This window comes from Rutidosis leptorrhynchoides, unplaced genomic scaffold (genome assembly GCF_046630445.1).
Source record: "Rutidosis leptorrhynchoides isolate AG116_Rl617_1_P2 unplaced genomic scaffold, CSIRO_AGI_Rlap_v1 contig225, whole genome shotgun sequence".
Classification (NCBI taxonomy): Eukaryota; Viridiplantae; Streptophyta; class Magnoliopsida; order Asterales; family Asteraceae; genus Rutidosis; species Rutidosis leptorrhynchoides.
Genome location: NW_027266474.1, coordinates 55,135 through 79,568, shown reverse-complemented (window position 1 = coordinate 79,568; position 24,434 = coordinate 55,135). Strand labels below are relative to the sequence as shown.

Genomic DNA, 24,434 nt, shown 5'->3' with positions numbered 1-24,434 from the left:
AACAGTCTAATCACTATCACTATCACAGTTGTTTCCCGATTCATCGTCGTCTTCTAAAGTGTTCGTCTCTGTTGAGTAATCCAGTTCTGAATCGACTTCCTCACCATTGTCTAAATCTACAAGCTCATGATTTTCTTGTTGAACCACGAGATGGACTACTTGTTCTACAACATCTTCAACAAAAGTGTTTAGACCATCCGCTCTTCATCTTCTTGTACTTCCATGTCGATTAAAGTACCCTTAGTGTCTTCTTCTTGGTCATCTAGATAAACTCTTGGTACAATCTTACAGACAGCCAACCAATCTGCATTTGCTCATGTCAAGCTTGGATAAGGCAAGTATGTAACTTGAGAAGCTTGGCTAGCCAATGCAAATGTCATATTTAGCATCGAGTATTGTATTATACCAAGAACATTTAAAGAGTACTGTGTGTTTAATGGGGAGAGCTGGGTACTCAACTTCTATGATTTCCTCCAACTGCCCATAGAAATTCGTCCTACCCTTGATGCAAACCCCATTGTTAATAAGAGTAACATTTCCCGATGAAGAGGACGATGTCTTAAATTTGTAACCATTGAAAAAGTATGTATTGAATTTTTTTGCTTGTCTTAACGGCCCCTTAGACAGATCATTTATGAATTTGTTTTAATGGGGTTTTGTTCTCCCTACAATGATTAGGGAAAAATACGTCACCTATATATTAAATTAAGTAAAATAAATAAAATATGTCTGATGATCTATACTTACATATAATTGGAACCACCTAGCGGGATTTTCCTCCAACCACTCATTCACTTGTTCATCACTGAGTCGGGGATTTAAACGTCATAGCTCACTCTTACGTCGACTTCATTACTATAAAGAATAAAAGTTGTTAGTAGTTGAATAATTATCAGGGACTGGAGTGAGAGTTATTTCAATTAACTTACTCCGTATATGGTTGCACCTCGGGACAATTCAATAGAATATAAGTACGAGCAGTTTTAGCCTCCTCGAAAGTCAAGAACCTTTTTTCTTTCTTCGATGTTGTCCGGCTCGGATAGGTGAAAATTGACAAGTTCCCTTCAATATCGTAAACTAATCCACCATCCCAATTCCTCGCGATTCGTCGACTTTTTGTCGGGGCATCGATATCGAAATAATGCTGACAAAAGGTCGCTGCTTCCTCAACTAAGTAGGAATTTCGAAAGTAGCCTTCCACTTTAACCTTATTCTTGAAGTTATTTTTAAGTTTTCGGAAGAATCTATAATTGAATGAAATAAAAAGAGAATGATAAGAGGGAATATCTTATAGAAATAAATAGTATAGAATTGATTATCTATAGAATGTACCTCTCAAATGGATACATCCAATGATATTGCACCGGTCCTGCGATCATTGCTTCGTAAGGAAGATGAACTGGGAGGTGCTCCATCGAGTCGAAGCATTTGAGAGGGAATATCTTCTCCAACTTATAAATAATTTCCGCAATCACCTCTTCCAAATTCTTCATGTTTCCGACGCTTACTTTTCTATACAACAAATGCTTAAAGAATAAGCTCCACTCGGTGATTGCTTCCCAAACATTAGTACGGAGCAACTCATGAAATGCAATTGGCATTAGTCGTTTCATAAAGACGTGTGCGTCGTGACTCTTCAGGCCAAACAACTTGTTAGACTTCATATCTATCCTTGAACTTAGGTTTGAGACATAACTGTTGGGAAACCTAATTATGTTCACCTACTCACATACTTTCTTTCTCCCTTCCTTACCCAAGCTGTAATTAGCTTTCAGATATTTCCCACTAGCCTCATCAACGCCAAGTTCTGGTCTACAAGAATGAATTGCCACAACCATCCTTGCCTTTTTAGTATCTTTTGTCTTACCTCGAATATCCATGATGGTATTGAAGAAGTCATCGAAGAAATTCTTCTCAATATACATCACGTCGAGATTGTGATGGATAAGGAGGTGTTCTCAATATGGGAGATCCCAAAAGATACTCTTCTTTTTTGGACCTCATTTATTTTATGATTAAGCTCGATGACTTTTCTCATTCCCAAATTATCTAGCATCAACAAAGTATCCTCTCCTGTATAAATTGGAGGAGGTCCATTATTTTACTGCTCGATTCTTTCTGTATTTGCTTTTATCCTTCCGGAATGGATGATTGGGGTTAAGAAACATCATGCGACAATCGTACCAATACGTCTTCCCATAGTTTTGGAGGTAGATGGTCGGGCAACCATCCTTACAATATGGACATGCAAACTTCCCCGTTGTGGTCCATCCTAATAACATAGAATACGCCGGCAAGTCACTAACAGTCCACATTAGAGCCGCTTTCATCTGAAAATTTTCCTTCTTCGACACATCATATGTCCTAAGTCTGGTGTCCCACAAAGCTTTGAGCTCGGCTACTAGAGGCTGGAGGTAGACGTCAATACCTTACATCGAATTAGATGGACCTAGACAGATGATGGTAAGGAACATCTAATAATCTTTCACACGCATCCTAGGTGGCAGGTTGTAAGGAGTAACGATGACTGACCATGAAGAGTACTGCTTCCCCGTAGCTCCAAAGGGGCTAAATCCGTCCGTGCACAGTCCTAGACGGACGTTACGATTCTCTTCGCCAAACTCAGGGAATTTTTCATTAAAGTGCTTCCAAGCTTTGGAATCAGACGGATGACACATTTCATTGCCCACTTGAGTGTGTTTGTCATGCCATCTTATATGCTTAGCCGTTGCCCTCGAGTAGTACAACCTTTGGAGCCGCGGGGTAAGGGAGAAATAGCACATCTTCTTCTGTGGAATTTTATCCCTCTTGTATAGGGTAGTATCCCTTTAGTCTGTCGAATCTTTGGGGTGCTGTCACCACCCTCACTTCTCCTCTTCTCATTCTCTCCTCTTCTAACTGACCCACTTCCTTGATTCTCTCTCTCTCCTATATCACCAGATTGCTTTCTCTTCTTATCATCCTCTCTTATTCTAACTGACCCACTTCTCTGATTCTCTTTCTCTCCTGTGCCACCAGACTTTTTCCTCTTCTTATCATCCTGATCTATTCTTCTAACTAAATCACTTTTTTTTTTCTCTCTTTCTTTTGTGCCACCAGTTTCATTTTTTTCTACATCTCTTCATCTCTTGTTCCTTCCTTAATCACCTCCTGACCACGATCAAGACCATAACTTTTATTAACTTGTTGAATCTTAAGGGCTAGTGTTGGCTCCTTCTGAACAATAGGGTTCTTCTTAGCCGCTATTTTTTTTGTTATCTTGGGAGCTGCTATTGCTGCCTGCTACAACCGACATCATTATTTTTGTTGGCTTGCATTGTTCTCTAACTAACAAAGTCCTTGCGAATTTTCCATTTCCGTTACGGAGGTCCCAATTGCCAGGAAGCTGTTCCCAGGAATTTATAATGTCCATTTGTAATATACTTGCACGAGCAGACAGGTTGTCTCCATCGAAAGCCAAAGAATCGAACCGAAATCTTGTACCGCCGCCAATCCACGTGCATGGCAGAAATTTGAGAAACCGATGACTTTTTGGAACTTCATTCAGCAAGCCCTTGGAAATATCTGAAAATACAAGGAGATAACTAAAACATAAATATAAAAGGTTCTACAACATACATATATAAACCGAAAATGGACATGAAATAGTAATCTTACTATTGCTTCTTTGATATGAAGACCATCGTTGGCTTGACTCCATGTGGTAGTCATCTCAAAATGTTGCACCATTTTGTGACCTGAAAACAAAGAAAACGAAGGACAAATAAATCAGAGAGTGCCAATTAAACCAACTACCAACAATCACAGTCGATGAACAATAGATCCTAAATGCAAATTAAGACCAAATCGATGCAAAACAGAGTGATTGAGAGTAAATGACACAACTCTTAGAAAACTTCCAAAAATATTAATTACTACACTAATGGAAAAAGATCTTTTTCCATTCCTTAAATAGCAACTACAATACTATCAATTGCATGTACATGCAACCATAAATTTATTCGTCAAAAGCACTACGCAAAATATTAAATTAACATCAAATCATTCATCCACAATACTCGCAACATGCCATAATATAAAATTGAAAGAGAAGTTTGTTGAGAAATTGTACCTTTGAAACGATTTTGATCGCCGCTCGAAGGAAAAAATTAAGAGAGAAAGAGAATGAGAGAAGGGAATTAGGGTTTGAGAAGTGAGAGCTGTGTTGTGGTCAAGATCGAGAGAGAAGATAAAAAGATAGATTATCGCATTTTCCAAGATGATAAGGGGAATCTAGAAAGTTAATTAATCATGTTCATCGATTTGACCACGGTTTTCACGGCGTGGAACTAATCAAATGTATGCACGGTTTACAAACCGTGGTGTATTATCCTTTTACACCACGCCTTTTTACCGTTCTCAAAAAACCATGGCATAAAGTATCTCACGCCACGATTTTTAACTCATGGAGGAAAAATATTACCACGCTTATAGAACCGTGACGGAAGATAGCTTTATGCCACGGTTGTTAGGCAGTGGTTACCTTTGGCGTGGCGCTAGTCCTATTTTCTACTAGTGATTTCGAGTGTTTTAAGCGGATAATGGGAATATGAGAACTTAAATGTTCATCGACATGGCCACAGTTTTGTAATAGTGGTCGTAATATACGCTCTCCACGTTTTATAAACCGTGGTGTAATCTCTTTTTACATCACGCTTATTTTTCGTTAGTAGAAAATCGTCGCGTAAAGTAGCAAACGCCACGATTTTGCATGCGTGAAGAACAGAAAACCACGCTTAGAGAAATCGTGGGCATAGTTAATTTTCCGCCACAATTTTTTCGGTCGTGGAGACCTGTGGCGGTGCTATAGTCCTACTTTTTACTAGTGTTATATGCATATCAAAGAATGTATGTAATTTGAGGAAATCATTTCTTCATTCTCAGCACGAGGATTACTGAATCCTCATTTGAGCTGATTTCACATTTTAGATAGGATACATGCACAACCTATTATATCTCGTAAACATGGAGAAAGTGATCATGAATGGTAACAGATAGTAATGAATGATCGATCCAAATGTCATAACAATATGTAAAGTGCCCGACCTTGCATTACGATTGTATTAATGAAATGATCGATACAATGTCATAAAAATATGTATACGTACGTGAACAATAAAAAATGGTCTTGATCATAAATAAATGTCTGTGGTGATCTTAGTCTAAGATTCTTAGAATGCGCAATCTCACACATACATATAGTAGCAAGTCATGTTGTTGAGGTTAGTAAATGGGCGAGATCAAATTGAGGAAACAAAGATCCGTTAAGTTCATAAGTTCATATTTAAGGGTTTTGAGTCTGGGTTTGACTGGTCCGGCTCTAAGGTCAACCCGGCCGGAACGTTGACCATGTCTAGATGTACCAAAAATAGAGAAAAAGGTTTATTATCGTAAACACGTTAACTTGCATTAAAAGAAAGATCCATTTTCAATTGAATGTTATTAATTAAAATATGGAATCTAATCAAACAGTTGTGATCGCAACAAGGCATTAAAAAATTTGCACTCACCAACCACACACACGCTTACTTGCTACTGTTTAGTTTGATGCAATAAATTAATCTTCAAATGACCACTTACTTACAAGGGAGTCTCATCTTAATCTGTCAATCAACGTCGAGACAAAATACATATGGTTATTATATGCATCCATTAAATGAGAATAGTACTAACAAAAAAAAAAGGATATTACTTTGTTATAGAATAAAAACAAAAAAGGTTGACTTCTTAGTTGCAGAAAATAATAATACATAAAAAAATAATATATACATTCATGTTTGCCTTTCAAATGGTTGACTTCTTCATCCAATTGAGAAAAGCCAAATAGAAAAATATATTTGCCGTGCTAATCTCCTCGATCAGGAAGTATTATTGGAGGGTGACTGACTAATGGCTCGTTCTTTCTGGACAAAGTCATTTAACGAATCTATGTATTTCGCAAGAGAGATTTATTATGCTTTAGTTGAGCAAGTTTATACGGTACAGTAATTACAAGACAATGTGATGGCGTTTCAAATAATGGAATACAAGGCGAAGTTTCGCGACAAAGTCGCGAAATTGTATATATATACGCAATAAATTTGACAGTTAAAAAGTCAAACACTATATAATATGATTTCTGAAAAAAGTGTATTTTATAGATTGCTTCACTGATTAGAATAATTGAAACTTGACAAAAAAAAATTTACAAAGACTTGGTTAAAGAAACATGTATGTGTATATTTAATTAGTACATACTAAATAATAAGTTTTAAATATTAAAATCAAGAGATATATCAATTAATGCAGTTATTGTGATTTGGATTGTCGATCATTATTATGGATTTACATATTAAAAAGTAATAGGTACTCGAATTCACCAAATCTACAAAAATTTATTAAAAAGAATAGAATATTCGTATAGAATTGAAAATTTTCAAAATGATATTCATTTTCTTAAAGATTAAGGTCTATAGTTTTGCTTATATTAACGATGTCACGATTCGTCCACTATTGATAGTCTTGGGACTTTAAGTTTCTGACTTCGGAGAGAGAACGTGATACGTGTCATAAAAATATCCATACTCACTTATAAAAAGAACTGCAATGACTAGTTAGGTTTATTGCATAAAGTGTAGGAGAAAATTGATTTTAACTCCAAACTTACATCCATATCAATTTTCATCTCTAATTAACTATGTTGTTAGTTGTCGTCCGGTAATATTTATAGTTACAAGATTTAAAGTTTAAGATTTATTTTTTAGGACAAACCTGAAATGACTATGATTTGATTATTTTAAAGGAATGAGATGATGATATGATATTTGTGACAAATGAGTTTGGACACACTTATTACGAGGACTATTCGGCATTTTCGAAATATATTTGGGAAAAACTGATTTTTAATTTCAAATTTACTTAATTTAAAAAAATAAAAAAATAAAGTATTGAATGAATAGAGGGAGGAATATTGTTATGTATGTGGTGTGATAAAGTTTTATGGATAGTGATATCCACTATTTATATGTGAGAGCACTTAAACTTTCCTATATATGTATATACGTAATTGCACGAAAAAGCCAAGCATGAACCGAGCAGGGCGAGAAATTATCGGTTGACACACAGAGATATAGTTTTGTCGAAACACCTATCCTAACTTTAGGGGATCAATGATGGATATGTAAATAGCGTTGGGAAGCAGCAGATAGGACTAGATTTGGAAGGAAAAAAAATACATATGGGCAAACACATTATAATACTACATCTAATAGTTGACACATTTGAACTAGTTACGCATACCAATATCATTAATTTCAATACAAAAATTATCCTTACTTTAAAATTTTAACATTTCTCTCTTTCAATTAAATTATTAATTGTATGTGGTGTAAAGTTAGTGGAGGGGTAAACATGTAAAAAGGGCATTGATATTCTCAAAACGTCAACTATTTAGAGAAAAAAAGAACAACAAAAAACGTCATCTATTTATATATGGAGAGAGTATTAGCATGAAGGAGCCATTGATAATGTCTTGGAAATATTGAGGTAATTCCTTTAGCATTGAAGGTGTCGTGACCTTGTGAGCATTAAATTTTTTGTTTCCTTCAATGTAGTTTCCGAGAGTTAGAGTGAGCGTGGAGAGTTTGTCATGAGCCGGATCCGAGTAGTCTTGAGAAGAAATGAGCCGAGGGGCCTGGGCTTGAGATGGTTGAACTTGCCATAAGCTAGGCCGAAGCTGTCTTGAGATATAGTGAGACGAAAATCATCATTGTGAGCTAAAGTGAGCTTGTTGTAATTCTTGCCTTCTTCTTCTAACATAGGAATGTTCATGTCTTGAAGAATACTTACAACCTTCTTGACTTTGTCTTTGTTAGGATCTTGAGGAAGAGAGTAAAGTGCAAAGAGGCATGTTCCTCCATCATAATGGAATGCAATGGGATAACTCTAGAGCCATCATAATCTACAAGCTAAAGTTATTGTCGTATGTGCGCTTGAACCTAATTCTCATAAGAAAGAGCCTAATGTGCTTGGCAAATTGTCACCTCCTATGATGCATCGATATTTCTCTGAGGGAATACTGCGTACCGAAAACGTACCTGGTAGCGGTACTCGTTGGAAAAGCGTCGATATTTTCGGGAGGAATTTTTATTTCAAATAATAATATTTTTATAACATAACATAAAATTTAAACTCAATTTTACTGAAATATATCATCTTTCAAACAGTTATAAGGATTTCATATACATAAATATTGATATATTACTATATTTTATACATATCAATACTGCTGATATGTATAAAATATAATAATATATCAATACCTATGTATATGAAATTAAATCTCATACCTTACCGGCCATTTTTTTGCAATTTTCCATTTCTCTATAACGATATCCCGTACCGAACCCGGACGCGTATGGCGCAACATAAGTCACCTCTAATCGTTAAATATATACCTCCTACGTCTCTAAATACATATTTTTTACGCATTTGACATACACAACTAGGTAAAAAGAACATTTACAGTATTTGGATAGAAATACCCAGACAAGAAAAATGATCATAAAATCAAACAAACCCAATCTCCAGATCTGCTCCACAACACAATCTTTAACACGTTGAGCTTTGCAAATCGCCACCGCTTTCTCCGTCTGTCCGCCGCCACCTCCACCACAACCTGATTCTTATCTCCGTCCTCAATCTCTTCATCTCAATATCTGCCATCTTCATGCAATTATGTTCTTATTTTTTCGCTTCCTCTTCCTCCAAGCTCCTAATTGTCTCCTCCAACCATCTGTTAAACGAAATTCAATTTTGTAATTTTCTTTTTAGATCTGCCATCTTCATGCCATCGATATATATTGATTTCTTTGTTTAAACGTGTTATACGTTGTTAATTAGTTGACGCGTTTCTGTAATTTTTCATTTTCATTTTCTGCCTCCGTCGTCTTCTTTAACATGAACCTGAGATTGAGCTCTTGGAATTTGTGTTTGCATTGAACGGGAGTTGTGACGGAAGGATGGAGAATTGTTTTGAATTGGATTTCTAAGTATTCCATTAGGGGGTTCGGCCGCCGAAGGACTCACGGAGTCAGAGCAGGGCATCTCTGTCCTGAGAGAGATCTGAGAATGAGTAACGAAGAAGAATAAGTAGTGAAAAGAGAGCAAAAATTAGATTTTAGTGTGCATTCCTGCGAATTGGAAAGAAAAACTTAGATTTTTCATTATGTTTAGTGAAACGAGTTGCTTTAGACAGTTGTGGTCGGAGTTGGGAGGAGGAGGGCGACCGGACGTTGTCGTGGTGGTGGATTGGAAGTAGAAAGATGAGGATGAAGAGAATTCTTTGATAAAGTTCAACGTGTCAACGAAAAAACATAAAATATAAGGACTTAAATGAATATATTTATATGAGGATAAAATGGGAAAGAAAACATAATTTTTGCTAATAAATCATGTAATTTTAGACAAAATAAGAAAATCTTAAAAACATATATTTACAGACTGAGGAAGTAATTGATCACTATTTGTCAATTATTCTCAAAGAGAATTTAAGAGAGTATATAATTAGAAACCACTGCTTCCATATCTTACTAAGATTAGATAATATTTTATAATTTTAAGTCCCTCACATGAATATGTATTAAGTAAAAGTTATTGATTAAATACCTGACCATATAAATATGAAAACAATAATTAATAAATCTCAATTTTACTGTATGGAGTCAGCTTTTAACTGCAAACTATGTGTAATGCATATGGCCGTGTCCATAACATATATATTATATTATAAATAACATAGAATATAATTTATAATAGCACAAATAAAATAGTACTACCTTACTACTAAATAAATTACAATTTTGTTTTGGAGGAATTACTAAAATATATAACCTAAAAACAATAATATAACTTGAGATAAATAGATGTCCATATAAATGAATCTAAAAATGTAAAGCATTTTATATTGTAAAACGAAGGAGTAATATGTTTCCATAAAATAGTATGTAATGTATTTTAACAAATATGTTCGTGTTGTAATTTTAAATTCTCCGTCCATATTGATCTTAATTACAAAATAATAATTTTAAGTAAGATTGATAACTAATACTTCCTACGTCCCATTAATTTTAAGCGTCACTTTAATTAATTTCATCAAAATTAAAGAAAGATGAAAATAGGTTACATTTGAGACAATAATCTTATACATAATAGCGAGACTTTTAATTTTAAATCTGTTCCAATTGCAAATTTAATTGCAAATTTTATCGTTAATTCAACATCCGACACATGGCGTTTTATTAACGAATAGTAATTTGACACATATTTTTGAACTTTGAGTTTAATTAGGAATCAAGTTACAATTTTAAATAAGTGATATTATTTTTTCCTTTTTTAATTAGCAACAAAAAATATAATGATCGCTAATAAATTTCTACCGGTTACTTTTTACTAATATAACAATTTTATTCCTAATTAGGAACCTATTCTCTTCGAATTCTATTTTCAATCATCGTAATTAAAACGGTTATATATATGTGTATCTTTTATTGTCGAATTAATTTCAACTGATAGATTTTATTAGCAAATTATTATTTGACACATGAATGTTTTTCTTTTTATTATTTAAAAAAATATTCTTAATAAAATTAAAATACACTGTACATTTTTTTTTTGTTATTTTCTGATTAAACAAATTTTCCTAATTAAAAATCTATTATATTACGTTTTCCTATTCTAATTAAAACGAACACATCTTCTTTTTTCCAATTCAAAGGGACATATTATCCATAAAAATATTTCTAATCAATATATATTATTTTTTTCTAATTTTTTATCAAACTATTATTCCTAATAAAAATCTGCTGTATTATTTTTTCCTACTCCTAACTAACGGGCATATCTTATTTTTCAAACATAGGAACAATTAAATTGATTAAATTCAATTATAATTTTTATTATCAAAATAAATCGTGACATGTGACTTTTATTTTTTGCTTTATTTAGTATTTTTGAAAAGAAATAAATTTTTAATCTAATAAGATTGTAGATTTTGAAATAAAATCAAAATAATTATAATTGATATAAAGTTAAACTCCTTTTAATATAATATTTTACATATGTTTAATAATGTTTAATACAAATAATTATTATATAATTCTTCATATGATATATTTAAATTATTAATTTTCAAAGGTACGAATTTCCCGTCCAACGGACGGGCCCACTGACTTGTATATTTGAATAGACAAAAAAGTCAAAATTAAAAGCCATAACATATAGTAGAAAGAGAATGGAAATAATAAACATTTTATATAGTATTAATATATAATTTACAATTTCAACTCAAATTCCTAAAAATGACACTTTGACCATATCCATTGGAGAACCCAAATGAAATTTGGGATTAAAAATAGAGCTCAACTTGTAATGGAGAAAAAAATTGGGATGTTGACATTAGGGGTGGGCATCAAATCGGTTCGGTTTCGTTTTAACCGATAATAACCGCTATAAAAGAAAAAAAATAAAATAAGGGACGTAACTAGAAACCAAAAATAAATATAAGGACCAAAAACAAACCTAGATCAAAAATCAATGGCAGAGAAAGAGAGAGAGATGACATCTTCTTTCAATGACTTCTTCTTCGTCAATTGTGAGATCTGATTCCTCTTGAAAAATCATTGCGAGACTGACGACCTAGTGGTTTAACAATCAGAGAAGAAAACCCATGACGTTGACGAGCAGAGGAGGATCGAAGTTGCGTGAAATCAATTGAGATTTGACCTGGCTGACGAGCAGAGGAGGCGAACGTTCGCCTTACGACAGCAGTGTGAGACCGACGACTAACGAGTAGAGTAGAACGACGAGAGAGGCAATGGGCGGTGGTTGTCTGTCTTCTTCATCTTTTCTTCAACCCAGAGGTCCCATATAATTTTCAAAGTTTGAGTTGTATCAGATTGAGATCTTAACTAGTTAGGGGTTTTCTGGTTTGTATTGGTTTTCGGTTAACCGTCGGATAAACCGAAAATCGAACCGAAAACCAATTAGTCAATTTTTACACAATCGAAAATCGAACCGAAATTGTTATCGATGTGATCGGTTCGGTTTTCGGTTCGGATCGGTTTGTGTCCAGCCCTAGTTGACATGGCATATGAAGACTCAAGTTTTTCTCTTTCAAGCTCTCTTTTCAAAGTTTCTGTCTCCAAAATTCAAGTTAAATTTTAGCATTAAAAAGCATGCCACAACCTCTATTCATCAATCAATTACTTTTTTTTTTAAATAAATAACTTGGGATGTGAGAAGTTGAATTATGCAATTGAGAAGTTTGAATCCAAAATATTCTTAAACCCAATTTTTTTTCTCTTTTACATAAATGTCTCTTATTTGGCATAACGGTATCTAAAATTAACCTTAGCAGTGAGGATGCTTTTAATAAGAGAAAAAAAATTGTGACACTTAAAAAAAAAAACAGAGATTACATTAGTGTGATAATATTGGTTTAACCCTGACATAGCCTAGTTGTTAATTAAAGCATTGACTTACCTACTTTTTAAAGCATTTATACCATCTCTCTCTTACGAGAAGTTGTAGGATTGAAATATATTTTTATTTTCACTAAATTGTAGCTTGGATTGAATCCAAAGAACATATAATTAAAAATTAAATGTATGACTAGCATCTTAATTTCCGCTTTCCTCGAATGAATTGCTGCCCTGGCATAATGAGCTGGGGGTACTAAGTCAAAGATTGACCACGTCGAAACCTCTTCTTCTAATTTTTGCTTTTGGATTACTTTCGAAACGAAAGAATTAAAAATTGTTGGTTGACATTATCAGTAATGTCGTCGTCTATATAAGCCCATGCATATCATGTAGCCATCAAAATAATTCAAGCTTTAATTAATATCTAACAAGCTTAATTAGATCTAGCCAATATTCATTGTTGTCGATATTAATTAATTCACACATTTATTAATTCATGGCTTCTCGTAATATTCTTCAATTGCTTGTTATGTTTGCTATTGCAACATCAGCTTTTGCAACATTGTCTAGTACTCGTTATTACAATAAAGTTTGTCCCAAAGCATTGCCAACCATCAAAGCTATTGTCAAGGAGGCAGTCAAGAATGAGACTCGTATGGCCGCTTCTCTTCTTCGTTTGCATTTTCATGACTGCTTTGTTCAGGTATAAATATATATATATATCTATTCATTTTATTAAATATATAAATATATTTATATATGATGATCAATTAATGTATTTTATACGTAATTATGTAGGGTTGCGATGGTTCAATTCTTCTAGACTCGACGGCAACCATGGTGAGTGAAAAGGAGGCACTTCCTAATAAGAATTCAGCAAGGGGATTTGAAGTGATCGACAAGATTAAGGCCAAAGTCGACGAAGTTTGCGGTCGCCCTGTTGTCTCATGTGCTGATATACTAGCCGTTGCTGCACGTGATTCTGTTGTCCTGGTACGCTTACTTTATAATGTCTATCTATCTATTTATACAGTTGTACATGCTTTGACGTACATAATTAATATGCTACTTAAAATACACACATTTTTCCAAATTCCTATATCCAGAAAATCATAACATGTTTGCAATTTAATATTGCAGCTTGGAGGATCATCTTGGGACGTAAGATTAGGTCGGAAGGACTCCACCATAGCTAACGCGACATTAGCACTTTTCAACCTTCCTAATGCTTCCTTGGAACTACCTTCCCTCCTTCAGAAATTCGAACAACAAGGCCTGAATGCGAAAGACCTGGTCGTCCTGTCTGGAGGGCACACTCTAGGTGTTTCACAATGTCGTTTCTTCCGACCTCGAATCTACAACGATACCAACATTAACCGTTCCTATGCAAAGAAATTGCAAGGATCCTGCCCTCAAACTGTTGGAGACGGCGACACCAACTTAGAAGATTTGGACTCGACGGCGAAAAAATTCGATGTTGCATATTTCAAGGACATTTTGAAGAACAAGGCTTTACTTCATTCAGATCAAGTGCTTGTCAATAACCGCTCAACTGCTTCATATGTTAAATCTTACAGTAACGATCGAAAAGCTTTTTTTAACGCCTTTGGAAAGTCTATGATTAAGATGGGAAACATTGGTGTGTTGACTGATGATCAAGGTGAAGTTCGCAGTTCTTGCAGGATCGTGAATTCCAAATAAAAATTTAAGTAATCAATGTTAATTATATCGAAAATGTATGTGTGCAATATTATGGGGTTAAATTAATCAATTTGGGTGTAATAATTCGACGTTCAATGGTAGTGCTCTGAGATAGTATATACTATCTTGCAGTATTCCCTCGTTAAAATAATTGTGCAGTTTGTTTTAAATGTATCTACACTGGAAAACATTAAATTATCATAGTTGTGGGCTGTGACCACTGACCATGATTAATTGTTATCTTAATAATGTAGAGAATTTTCATTCATAAATTTATATTTGACTTCTTTACAATGAAATTCTTTATGTCAATTTTAGAAACATGTCATGACATGATGATAAGAATAAAGATTATCTAATCAACAAAGGAAATAAACTTTAATAACTAACGCATGTTATAGAAGTATCATTCAAAACTTAATTAAAAAAACAAACAATATATATATATGAATTGATTTATAGTTTATTAATATATCTCTCGCTGATCTCTCTCGATTACTACTAGCTGCCTGATCTTTCTATCTATCTATAAATGAACAAAGCAATCCTCTTTATATAGTAGAAGAGTTGCCGACTTCGGCTTAAATAATTACTCTTTCTAAAATAACAACTCTTGACTACAAATAATCTTTGACTGTAGTAAAATTTTTATCAGGATAAAATTTTGTCTTTTACTAGAGGGTAGATAAACATCCATCTAATTAAATGTATAACCTTCTCATGTCTTATTTATATGTCTTATTTATAATTTCGTGTTTCGTTAAAATTTCACCGTTAAAAGCATGATTCGGTGGAGGAAATATACACTAAAAATGACTTCAAGTCACTTTATTAAAAACCTTGATAATGAAAATCTTGTGGGACAAAATCTTGATCAAAAGATAAAAATCTTATTTAAAATTATTTTGGAATGAAAATTTCATCAATCATTGGTAAAATTCTTCTAGAGAAAATCCGATATAATATGTCAAAGCATCATCAAGAAAACTCAATGGGACAAAACTTGATAGATGGTATAACGTGCATCGTAAAGGATGCGTCATAAACAATCGTCGAGGAAAACCCAATGGGACAAAATCTCGATCAAATGGGAGCAGTACGTCATTATCTTGCATACACATTATAAATCTTCGCATTAAAAACCTTGTCTGAAAAATCCAATGGGAAAAATCACGACCAAGGAAAAAGAACACGAAGTGTATGCTCCCCCTCATTCATACTTTCATATCGATGTGTCTTGATATCGCATCGGACGTCATCAAGAAAATTTTTCAGGAAAAATCTGGTGGAAGTAAGAGAGTTCATAATCATACACATAAAAACTTCTGCCTCATTAAAAAGCCTTATTAGAAAAATTCATTAGGACAAAACCATGACTACAGTAAAAAGAGTACAGAGTGTATGAGTCTCCCCTTCAAATAAATATGGCCACTACTGGGGATAGTTAATCTACCATCAATGATTAACACATTCCAATGCCTTATACATCGGATAATTCATTAAATCTCGTGTTAACGAGTATTAAATACTTTCAAAAGCTTTATGTGCTTAGGACTCATTTTCTACATTTGGATTTTCCATTTCTTCATAATATCTATCGACTTTGCACCTTTAGCCACTTGGACTACTAGTCCAATATTCAACAATTTGAATTGTGCCTTTCATTTATTGGCCAACACGTCATTGAAATTTCGATTTTAGATCCTCAATATTATTTATAACATCATAATTTCATTAAAGTCGTCGTCGACGATGTCGTATCGATTCCATATTCATATATTGACATAACTCAACGAGCTAACTTGTTATTCAGGTACCTTAAACACTTATGGGTTCATGTTATGTCAAGGCCCCTCCGAGAGCGCCTACCTCCAACTATTGACCATTTCAATCATTTGCTCCTTCCTTCATATAAGAATCAAATCTATATCATGCTCCAGACATGATACTCCTTCAGGGACATTAATTGGAGTATTATCAGTTGGTATATGAGATTCGTTGATTTCTTGGGGTCAAAAAAATCATCTAACAGTCATTTTCATGAATGGATTATCTTCTGAACTTTAAATTCATTTTATGAGGATCTAGATAATTCAATAATTTTTCATACAATCTCATTCTTTAGCTCTTTATTATCCCCCCTATTGCAGGAGAAAATTATATATTCCCTTTTCCTCATTTGATGATCCATCTTTTTATTATACGGTGGAGCAGTATATGACCCAAAGTTTACAAGATGGAAACTATTCCGGCTTCTGGCTAAAATTATAACTGGGAATATAAGAAAACTCATTGACATGATGCGTATGTGTTGTTATATCGCATCTCATTTAGAGATCGTTGTTCTCAGAAATAATGGCTAAGATGGATTGGAGGTATCCGTTCAACTTAGCTAGCCACTAAAACTTATGGCTCAAATCACCAATGTTATTGATTATTTTTATAATCAAACTCGAACTTAAGGTCGTAGTTGATCAAAGTTCATGACCATTTAGTAGAAACGTCTATCAATACCAAATCGACCAACATGTCATGGTGGTGGGCCCATATCGCACCATGAATAGTTATGGATTCAATCCATAAATATATTTGGTGATCATCTTTAACTTATCTTGCCTTGAGAACAAGCAACACTATCAAATTCATTAATTGGAAAAACTTCTGGTTCTCTCTAATCATTTATCGCATCATCATTTGACTCGGAATGGTCTATCGGTCAAGCCAATATTTAATACAAGTAAACTTCTAGTTTACTTTTCTTTCACGATTACGGACTTGTTATTTGTAAACATCAGGTTTACAATATAATCAATAAACTTTAAGTTTATAAATAAATCACGTATAAACTTCTGATTTATATCCAGGGTAAACTAAGAGTTTACTACCATATTAACAATAAACTTCATCTGGTTTAAATATTTTTAGTAAACTTCGGGTTTACAAACTTATTCCGAATACTCTTCCGATTTATCCGTAAGTAGTAAACTTCAGGTTTACAAAATTTTTGGGGATAAACTTCTAGTTTATTTTTAACTTACGATTATTTACTTATATTAATAAACTTCTAGTTTATTACTTTAAATGCATCAAAGCACTTTCTTCAAGGACCACGACAATGTAATTCGCTACACTTTTCCGAATTATCAAATATGCTTAGAATATATCAATAAAATGTTGCAACGTACTTCAGGTCCGTGACCAACATTTATGTTTTTTGTACAACGGGTACGTGACCAGCATATGACCATGTCATTTCAATGACATGTATTATTTTATTCGGATCACGGCTAAATTTATCATGAGCGATTTTATTTCCATCCTTCAGGGATTTGCTTCAGGCAAAACATTGACAACATAATTGTCTCATTACCAAAATCAATATGTATCAAGTAGATATCTTTGAGTTCTACATAATTTTCCATTTTCACTATTATTGACAACTCTAGGTGTCCAAATATAAATTCAATTATTTAAATTAAATTCAAACAGCAAAATAATTCTAAACATGATATATATACAAACTATATTTATTTAAACAAGGGTGAAACACATAACAAAACATATATCACATTATTTATCTGAAAAAATTAGTCTGATGATCTATCAAGTCAATCATACATCCTTCAAAATTTCATTATCTAGAAGTTAAGAGAAATCCATACAGGGATCAGCTGCTTCAGGAGCAAAATGAGTCATATCAAGGAAGACATTATTTGCTTCCGCATTGCTCGTACTAGCAATGAGATTTATCTCGATAGCATTAGATTCACCATGATTCTTCGGCTTTTTCAAAGTTGACTGGTATAAATTTATGAAATACTTTGGCGTACGACAGCTACACAACCAGTGTCCAGTCATGCCACATCGATAACAAGTATAATCATCATTATCACCCTTCTTAGGCTTTTTCTTTTTCTTGTTATTGTTTGTGGGCTGTTATTACGGTTGAATCTCCTTGATTGATTAAATCTCCTACCACCCCTTCCCCTTCGAGGGTTATTACCTTGTCCGCGGGTATTATTCTTATTAGGCTTAAAATTAGCATTTGTTTCAGGCAAAGCTTTTGAGCCCGCAGGTCGAAGTTCATGGTTTTTTCATAAGCAGTTTATCATTTTGCTCCGCAACTAGGAACATGAAAATTAACTCTCAATATGTCTTAAACTGATACTGCCTATACTATTGTTGTAACAGAACATTCTCAGCATGGAATGTCGTGTACATTTTCTCCAACAACAGGGCATCAGTCCGTTTCTCCCCACATAACTCAAGTCAAGAAACGATATCAAATAAAGCAGAGTTAAAGTCAGATATGGATTTATAGTCTTGCAACCTTATATTATGCCAGTCATTCATTGCACCAAGGAGGATGACCGTTTTCGTATGGTCATACCTTTCTTTAAGTCTCGCCCACAAAAAATATGGTTCACGAATATACATATACTGAGTCTGGAGACTTTCATGTAAATGACGGCGTATAAAGATCAGAGCATTGGCCCTATCTTTTGGAATAGAGCTTTCGGCTGTATCATCCTTATCAGTTGAGCTACGGGCTCCAACCAAAGTATAGGCAAGATCTTGTGCTTGGAGATGCATTTGTACATCAAGACTCCAAGACAGATAATTATTTTCACTCACTTCAAATATGTGGAATTTTGGCTTCTCAATATTTTCCATTAAACTGCACCAAAGCGAAATCTTGAACTTAGGATTTCATAACAACGGCCACTTCAGGAGCAAAATTATATCTATCAGATAATATTACCTTCAGGCCTATATATGTTTATATAAGCTCACGTGGGCGATTATAGTATAAAGAAGATTATATAGAACACACCATATTATTGAAAAGAAATTAAGGATAGAACACTACCTCAAATATTGGATCGGATCGGAACAAGATCGTCTTCAAATATCAGATCGGATCACGATCGGAACAGGATCACCTTTCAAGTATCGGATCGGGATCAGAACAAGATCGTCTTCAAGTATGGATCGAATCAGGATCAGAGCAAGGTCGTGCTGATAATGTGTTATAGAAGTAGTATTCAAAATTTAATTAAAAGAACAAACAATATATATAAAGTGATTTATATTTTATTAATATATCTCTCACTGATCTCTCTCTATTACTACTAGCTGCCTGATCTTTCTATTTATCTATAAATGATCTAAGAAATCCTCTTTATATAATAGAAGTATTGCCGACTTCGGCTTAAATAATTAGTATTTCTAAGATAACAATTCTTGACTACAAATAGCTTTTGACTGTAAGAAATTTTTTTTTTTGGTGAAAAGTAAAATTTTATTCATCCAAAAGGGAAACACCCAACAAAACATACAATATCCCCTCACAACTCAAAAGTCAAAACTTAAACAGTCCAATTTAAAAGCAATTGACTAACAACAGAACTATTACAAGTAACAACCAATAACACAAAATTTCAAATGTGCCTAACAACATTAGTAGAACTGCTAGCTGCTCTATAAAAGACTACACCATTTCGCTCCAACCAGATATAATACACCACAGCTGCAAACATCAATCTCTTTAACCTGGCCAGAGAAGATTTATCTCTTGCATTCTTACTGAATCAATCCCATTCTCTCCTCCAACATTGTGGTCGACGACAAATACCATAATGGGGGCATAACAGCATTCCAAACTCCAGTTGAAAAGGAACAGGCAAAAAACATATGATCCAGGGTCTCAATATCTTGACCACACAAACAACACACATCATCATCACAAATACCCCACCTGGACAATCTTTCTTTGACTGGAAGCCTACCAAGAATTGTCATCCACAAAACAAAACAATGCATAGGGTACATACCTTTGCCCCAAACCAATGAATCCCATGAAACCCTAGCCCTCCTTCTTTTGAGCACCTCATATCGAGAAGCAATACAATATTTTCCAGAGCTATGAGCAGTCTAGATTATATGAATGGAAATATTTGTACCAAATTGTACCTATTTAATTATTTCCCAAGCCAACAGAGCATCTTTAGTATCAGGACTTGGTAATAGCCATCTACCATTCCTCCAAACATCACTAATGGAAGCATTCCTCTGGATATCAGCCTCTTCATAATTTAAATCAGGGAACAAGTCCCCCAATGCCTTCCCATCTACCCAACGGTCATGCCAAAAAGATGCTTCTTTATTCACCCCCACTCTATACTTGTATTACTTCTTAAACACAGAACGAAGCTTCAACAAGCTCAGCCAAGCTGCAGAAGGATCAGGTGATTTCTTAGCTCCCCAAAAACTTAATCTATCAAGCTTCGTTCTAGTAACCCAAATGGCCCATAAAGAGGACTTATTAGATAGCATTTTCCATACTTGTTTACCATTAGCAGCTATATTCCATCTTCCCAAATCAATGATCTCCAAGCCTCCATTTTTTGATGAACATACTGTAGACCAAGCAACAGGACACCTTCTCGAAACTTCCACCCCTTACCATAAAAAGGCACGACATTTAGCATCAATGACTTTAATTACAACCTTAGGCAGCAGAAAAGCAAGGCACCAATACACTTGCATATTTTTAAGAACTGAGTTTACAAGCTGTAATCTACCAGCATATGATAAATACCGAACACCCAAACTACTTAGACGTGCAGACAACTTCTCAATAAGCTCTAAGCAGTGATCTTTCCTTAATCTAGCACAGTACCCTCACTAAAGCCACAAATTTATAACACATCAGCCCTCAAATCATAATCACCATGACTCAAGAAAATACAACTTTTATCCTCATTTACAAACAAACTAGAGGTAGCAGAGAAGATAACTAACTGACCTTTAAGCCAGCTTACTGAATCAACATCACCCTTGTAGAACAACAACAAGTCATCTGCAAATATTAAATGTGTGAGTTTTAAAGCCTCAATGCCTCTGTGATATCCAAACTGAAGAGGTGGCTGCATTAGTAATTTGGTCAGATACTCCATCACCAAAATAAATAGTAGAGGTGATATTGGATCACCCTATCTGACTCCTTTCTGGCTTGCAAATACCCCTCCATGCATCCATTGATCAATAGAGAGTAATGTACCTCACGAACACACTTCATTAGCTAGGAGATGAACTTTGCAGGGAATCTGAGTCCTAACAACACTTCTTCAAGGAAGTCCCAACTCACAGAATCATAGGCTTTCCTTATATCTACTTTGAAGGCATATTGTAACTCCCCTAAATCTCTATGGTAACTTCTCAGCAAATCATGTGCTACCAAGATTTTATCTATAATGGATCTCCCTACTACAAAGGCTAAGTGCACCTGACTCACTATTCCTGGCAACATTCTAGCCAATCTTGCCTTAATGATCTTGGAAATAACCTTGTACACCACAATACAACAAGCTATAGGCCGATAATCTTCTAGCCACTGAGGATTCGAGCTTTTAGGTATAATAGTTAGTATAATAACACTAAATTTCTTTGCAAGGAAGCCAGTTTCAAAGAAAGACTTGACTGCACCTATAAATTCCTCCCCCATAATGTTCCAGTTCTTTTTGAAGAAAAGGCATTAAACCCATCAACTCCAAGAGCTTTATTTTAGCCACTTCCTTAACCTCACTTGCAGGCAACCCTTTAACTAGCTCTACTGTATTTTCAAAGATAATAGAACCCCTTAAAATGATCTCCTCCTCCACATGAGACGTTCTATTACTTGTAGTACCCAACAAGTCCACATAGAATTCAACCATACTCTGACTAATAACTTCCTGATTTATAGTAACTCCACTATCAGACAAAAGTAGACTAGTAATACCATTAGCAGTTGTTCTCTTCTTGACAGACTTGTGGAAGAAAGCAGTATTAGCATCTCCCATCCTGATCCAATCCACTCTTGATTTCTGGCAGTAAAAGGACCTTTCTTATTCCAACAACTCTCTTAATCTATTAACAACTACTCTTTCCTCCTCCATTCAGTGTACATTTAAAGGGTCATCTTGTAGTTCAATCTGTAATGAGTCCATCATCTTCCTGGCTTGCTCAACTCTACTAGAAATATCAGAGTACTCTCTTCTATTCAAACACTTCAGAGCTTGCTTCACACTTTTTAGCCTCTGCCATAAGATGTACATCTTAGAACCCCTTACATTCACCTCTTCCCAAGCATTCTGAACTAAACTCTAAAATTGTGGATGTGATTGCCACATGTTAAAGAATCTAAATGCACTTCTTTTCCCTCTAATAAACTCCCTCAATTGTACCACTATTGGAGAGTGATCAGAAACACCACAACCTAGCACCTCAGCAAACACCCTAGCATATACATCCCTACAATAAATATTAAAAAGTGCTATATCCATTCTACACCAAATCCTATCATCTCTATCCTGATAATTAGACCATGTAAAATGACAACCATGGCTCACCATTTCAATCAACCCACTAGACCATAAACAACACTCAAAATCATTAGTATCAGCATGTTCTAAAGGCACACCTCCAATTTTATCATCCCCTCTCAACATTGCATTGAAATCTCCTTGAACAATCCAAGGCCCTTGAATTCTTCTTTCTATATCGACAATACCACTCTAGAGATTATGCCTACCTTCAACATCATTAACACCATATTCTACTGCCCACCATAACTTATCTGTCCCACACATCAACTCATAATGGATCCATTGAGCATACGTGGAAATATTTCTAACTTGTAATTTCTCACCATCATATACAATCCAAATCCTGCCTAAAGGATTATAAGCAGTATTACGGATCAACTACCATTCATCTAAACCAATCCCATGCCATACTTTTCAATATTAACATCTTGAACACTTGTCTCCACAATACCACAGGTTACAATATTAACATCTTGAACACTTGGAACATTAGGGGGGAATTTAACCCCCTAATGTTCCAAGAGGCAACTATCATCCCTTTTCAGGGAGATCATTCTTCTTATTGCCACCACCAACCCTCTCAGAACACTCAAGGACACTAACAAGACTAGACTGATCTCCAGCACATACCTCAGAAAATGAAAGAGGCCAAGCATTAGCCAAAGATACACCAATCTTAGGAGGAATTGGAGGTTTGCTCCCTTTAGACTTCAAAGCCCTCTTCAATATCACTGGAGTTCATAGAGTATCCCTAACCTCAACTATACCAGTACCATTCACAATCATACATTTACTTCTACTCTCCTTTTCTAGCATTGGCCCTGCAACCACATCTTTCTGAACTTTTCCTGGAATAAGATGATTACCACTAGTACCAAATAAAGAACCAATAGCTAAAGGTCCTTTTGATGAAGCTGCCTCAACAACTACAATCTTCTCCTTCTTCTTTTGCCAAACAACTCCCCCACTACCCTTGTTTGCAGGACAAACAACCTTACATTATACTGAACTATGCCCATGCTTATGACACATAGAGCACTAAACAAGAATCCATTCATATTTAACAGGTAGAATATACTCATACCGATTCTCATCCTCTAGCCTCACAGTCAGAGGAAAAGGACCATTAACCTCCATCTCAACCAATATTCTTGCAAATCCCAATCTCTCCTGCTTGCTTGTAACCTCATCTGCAATAATCGGTTTCCCCAACACACTCCCAATTTTACTAAGAAACGGTGGTTGCCAAAAAAACCAACGGCAACAAATGTAATTTTACCCAGACCGGCACCTATTGCACTTCATCCACCATAAAATCCATTGTCGACCTCCATTCTTTCAACAGCACTGGACGACTGTTAAATGACATAAAACCACCAATTAAATGCCTTCCTTATACCCACATCTGAATCAAATTTTAAAAGAAAGACGTTCTCCTTTATAAGGTGAACCGACACAAGCCCAATAGATGACCATCGATTCATCACAAATGCTTGAAACTTCGAGAACATCGGCTTATCTCTATACACAGTCGCCAATAGCACGTTCTTCCATTTCGCAACACCAGGAACAACATCCGCTGTACAAAACTTCACAAACTTCTCACCTCCAGTTACAGCCGGCGGTATGAATCGTAAAGCGTTCTCTTCCAGTGCACACGGTTCTGACTAACCACCTTCGCCTACGACGAACCACCGGAGACCATCGAATCAACCATATCTACACCCGTCTTTTCCTTCCCCATATCATGTTGAACCTCATTCATCATTCCAGTTACCATATCATCAATACTAGAAGAAACCATATCCCAATTGAGCTGAACGAACAACCAGTCACAATCTCCTCCTGAATTGGAAACAGCAGAAGC

General features: G+C 34.9%; 2 protein-coding genes across 2 annotated transcripts; one reads left to right on the top strand and one right to left on the bottom strand.

Moving 5' to 3' along the window:
* The first annotated feature begins 12,993 nt into the window (after positions 1–12,993).
* LOC139882089 (peroxidase P7-like) lies at positions 12,994–14,198 on the top strand. The gene is made up of 3 exons (XM_071866463.1): positions 12,994–13,200; positions 13,296–13,490; positions 13,638–14,198. Exons 1-3 carry the CDS (start codon positions 12,994–12,996, stop codon positions 14,196–14,198), a joined length of 963 nt encoding a protein of 320 aa, XP_071722564.1.
* A 6,189-nt stretch (positions 14,199–20,387) lies between these two features.
* LOC139882088 (uncharacterized) lies at positions 20,388–22,042 on the bottom strand. The gene is made up of 5 exons (XM_071866462.1): positions 21,677–22,042; positions 21,349–21,594; positions 20,973–21,127; positions 20,783–20,868; positions 20,388–20,659 (listed from the first exon to the last, which is right to left on the bottom strand). The coding sequence occupies exons 1-5, from the start codon at positions 22,040–22,042 to the stop codon at positions 20,388–20,390; spliced, it is 1,125 nt and encodes a 374-aa protein (XP_071722563.1).
* Between the last annotated feature and the right edge of the window lie 2,392 nt (positions 22,043–24,434).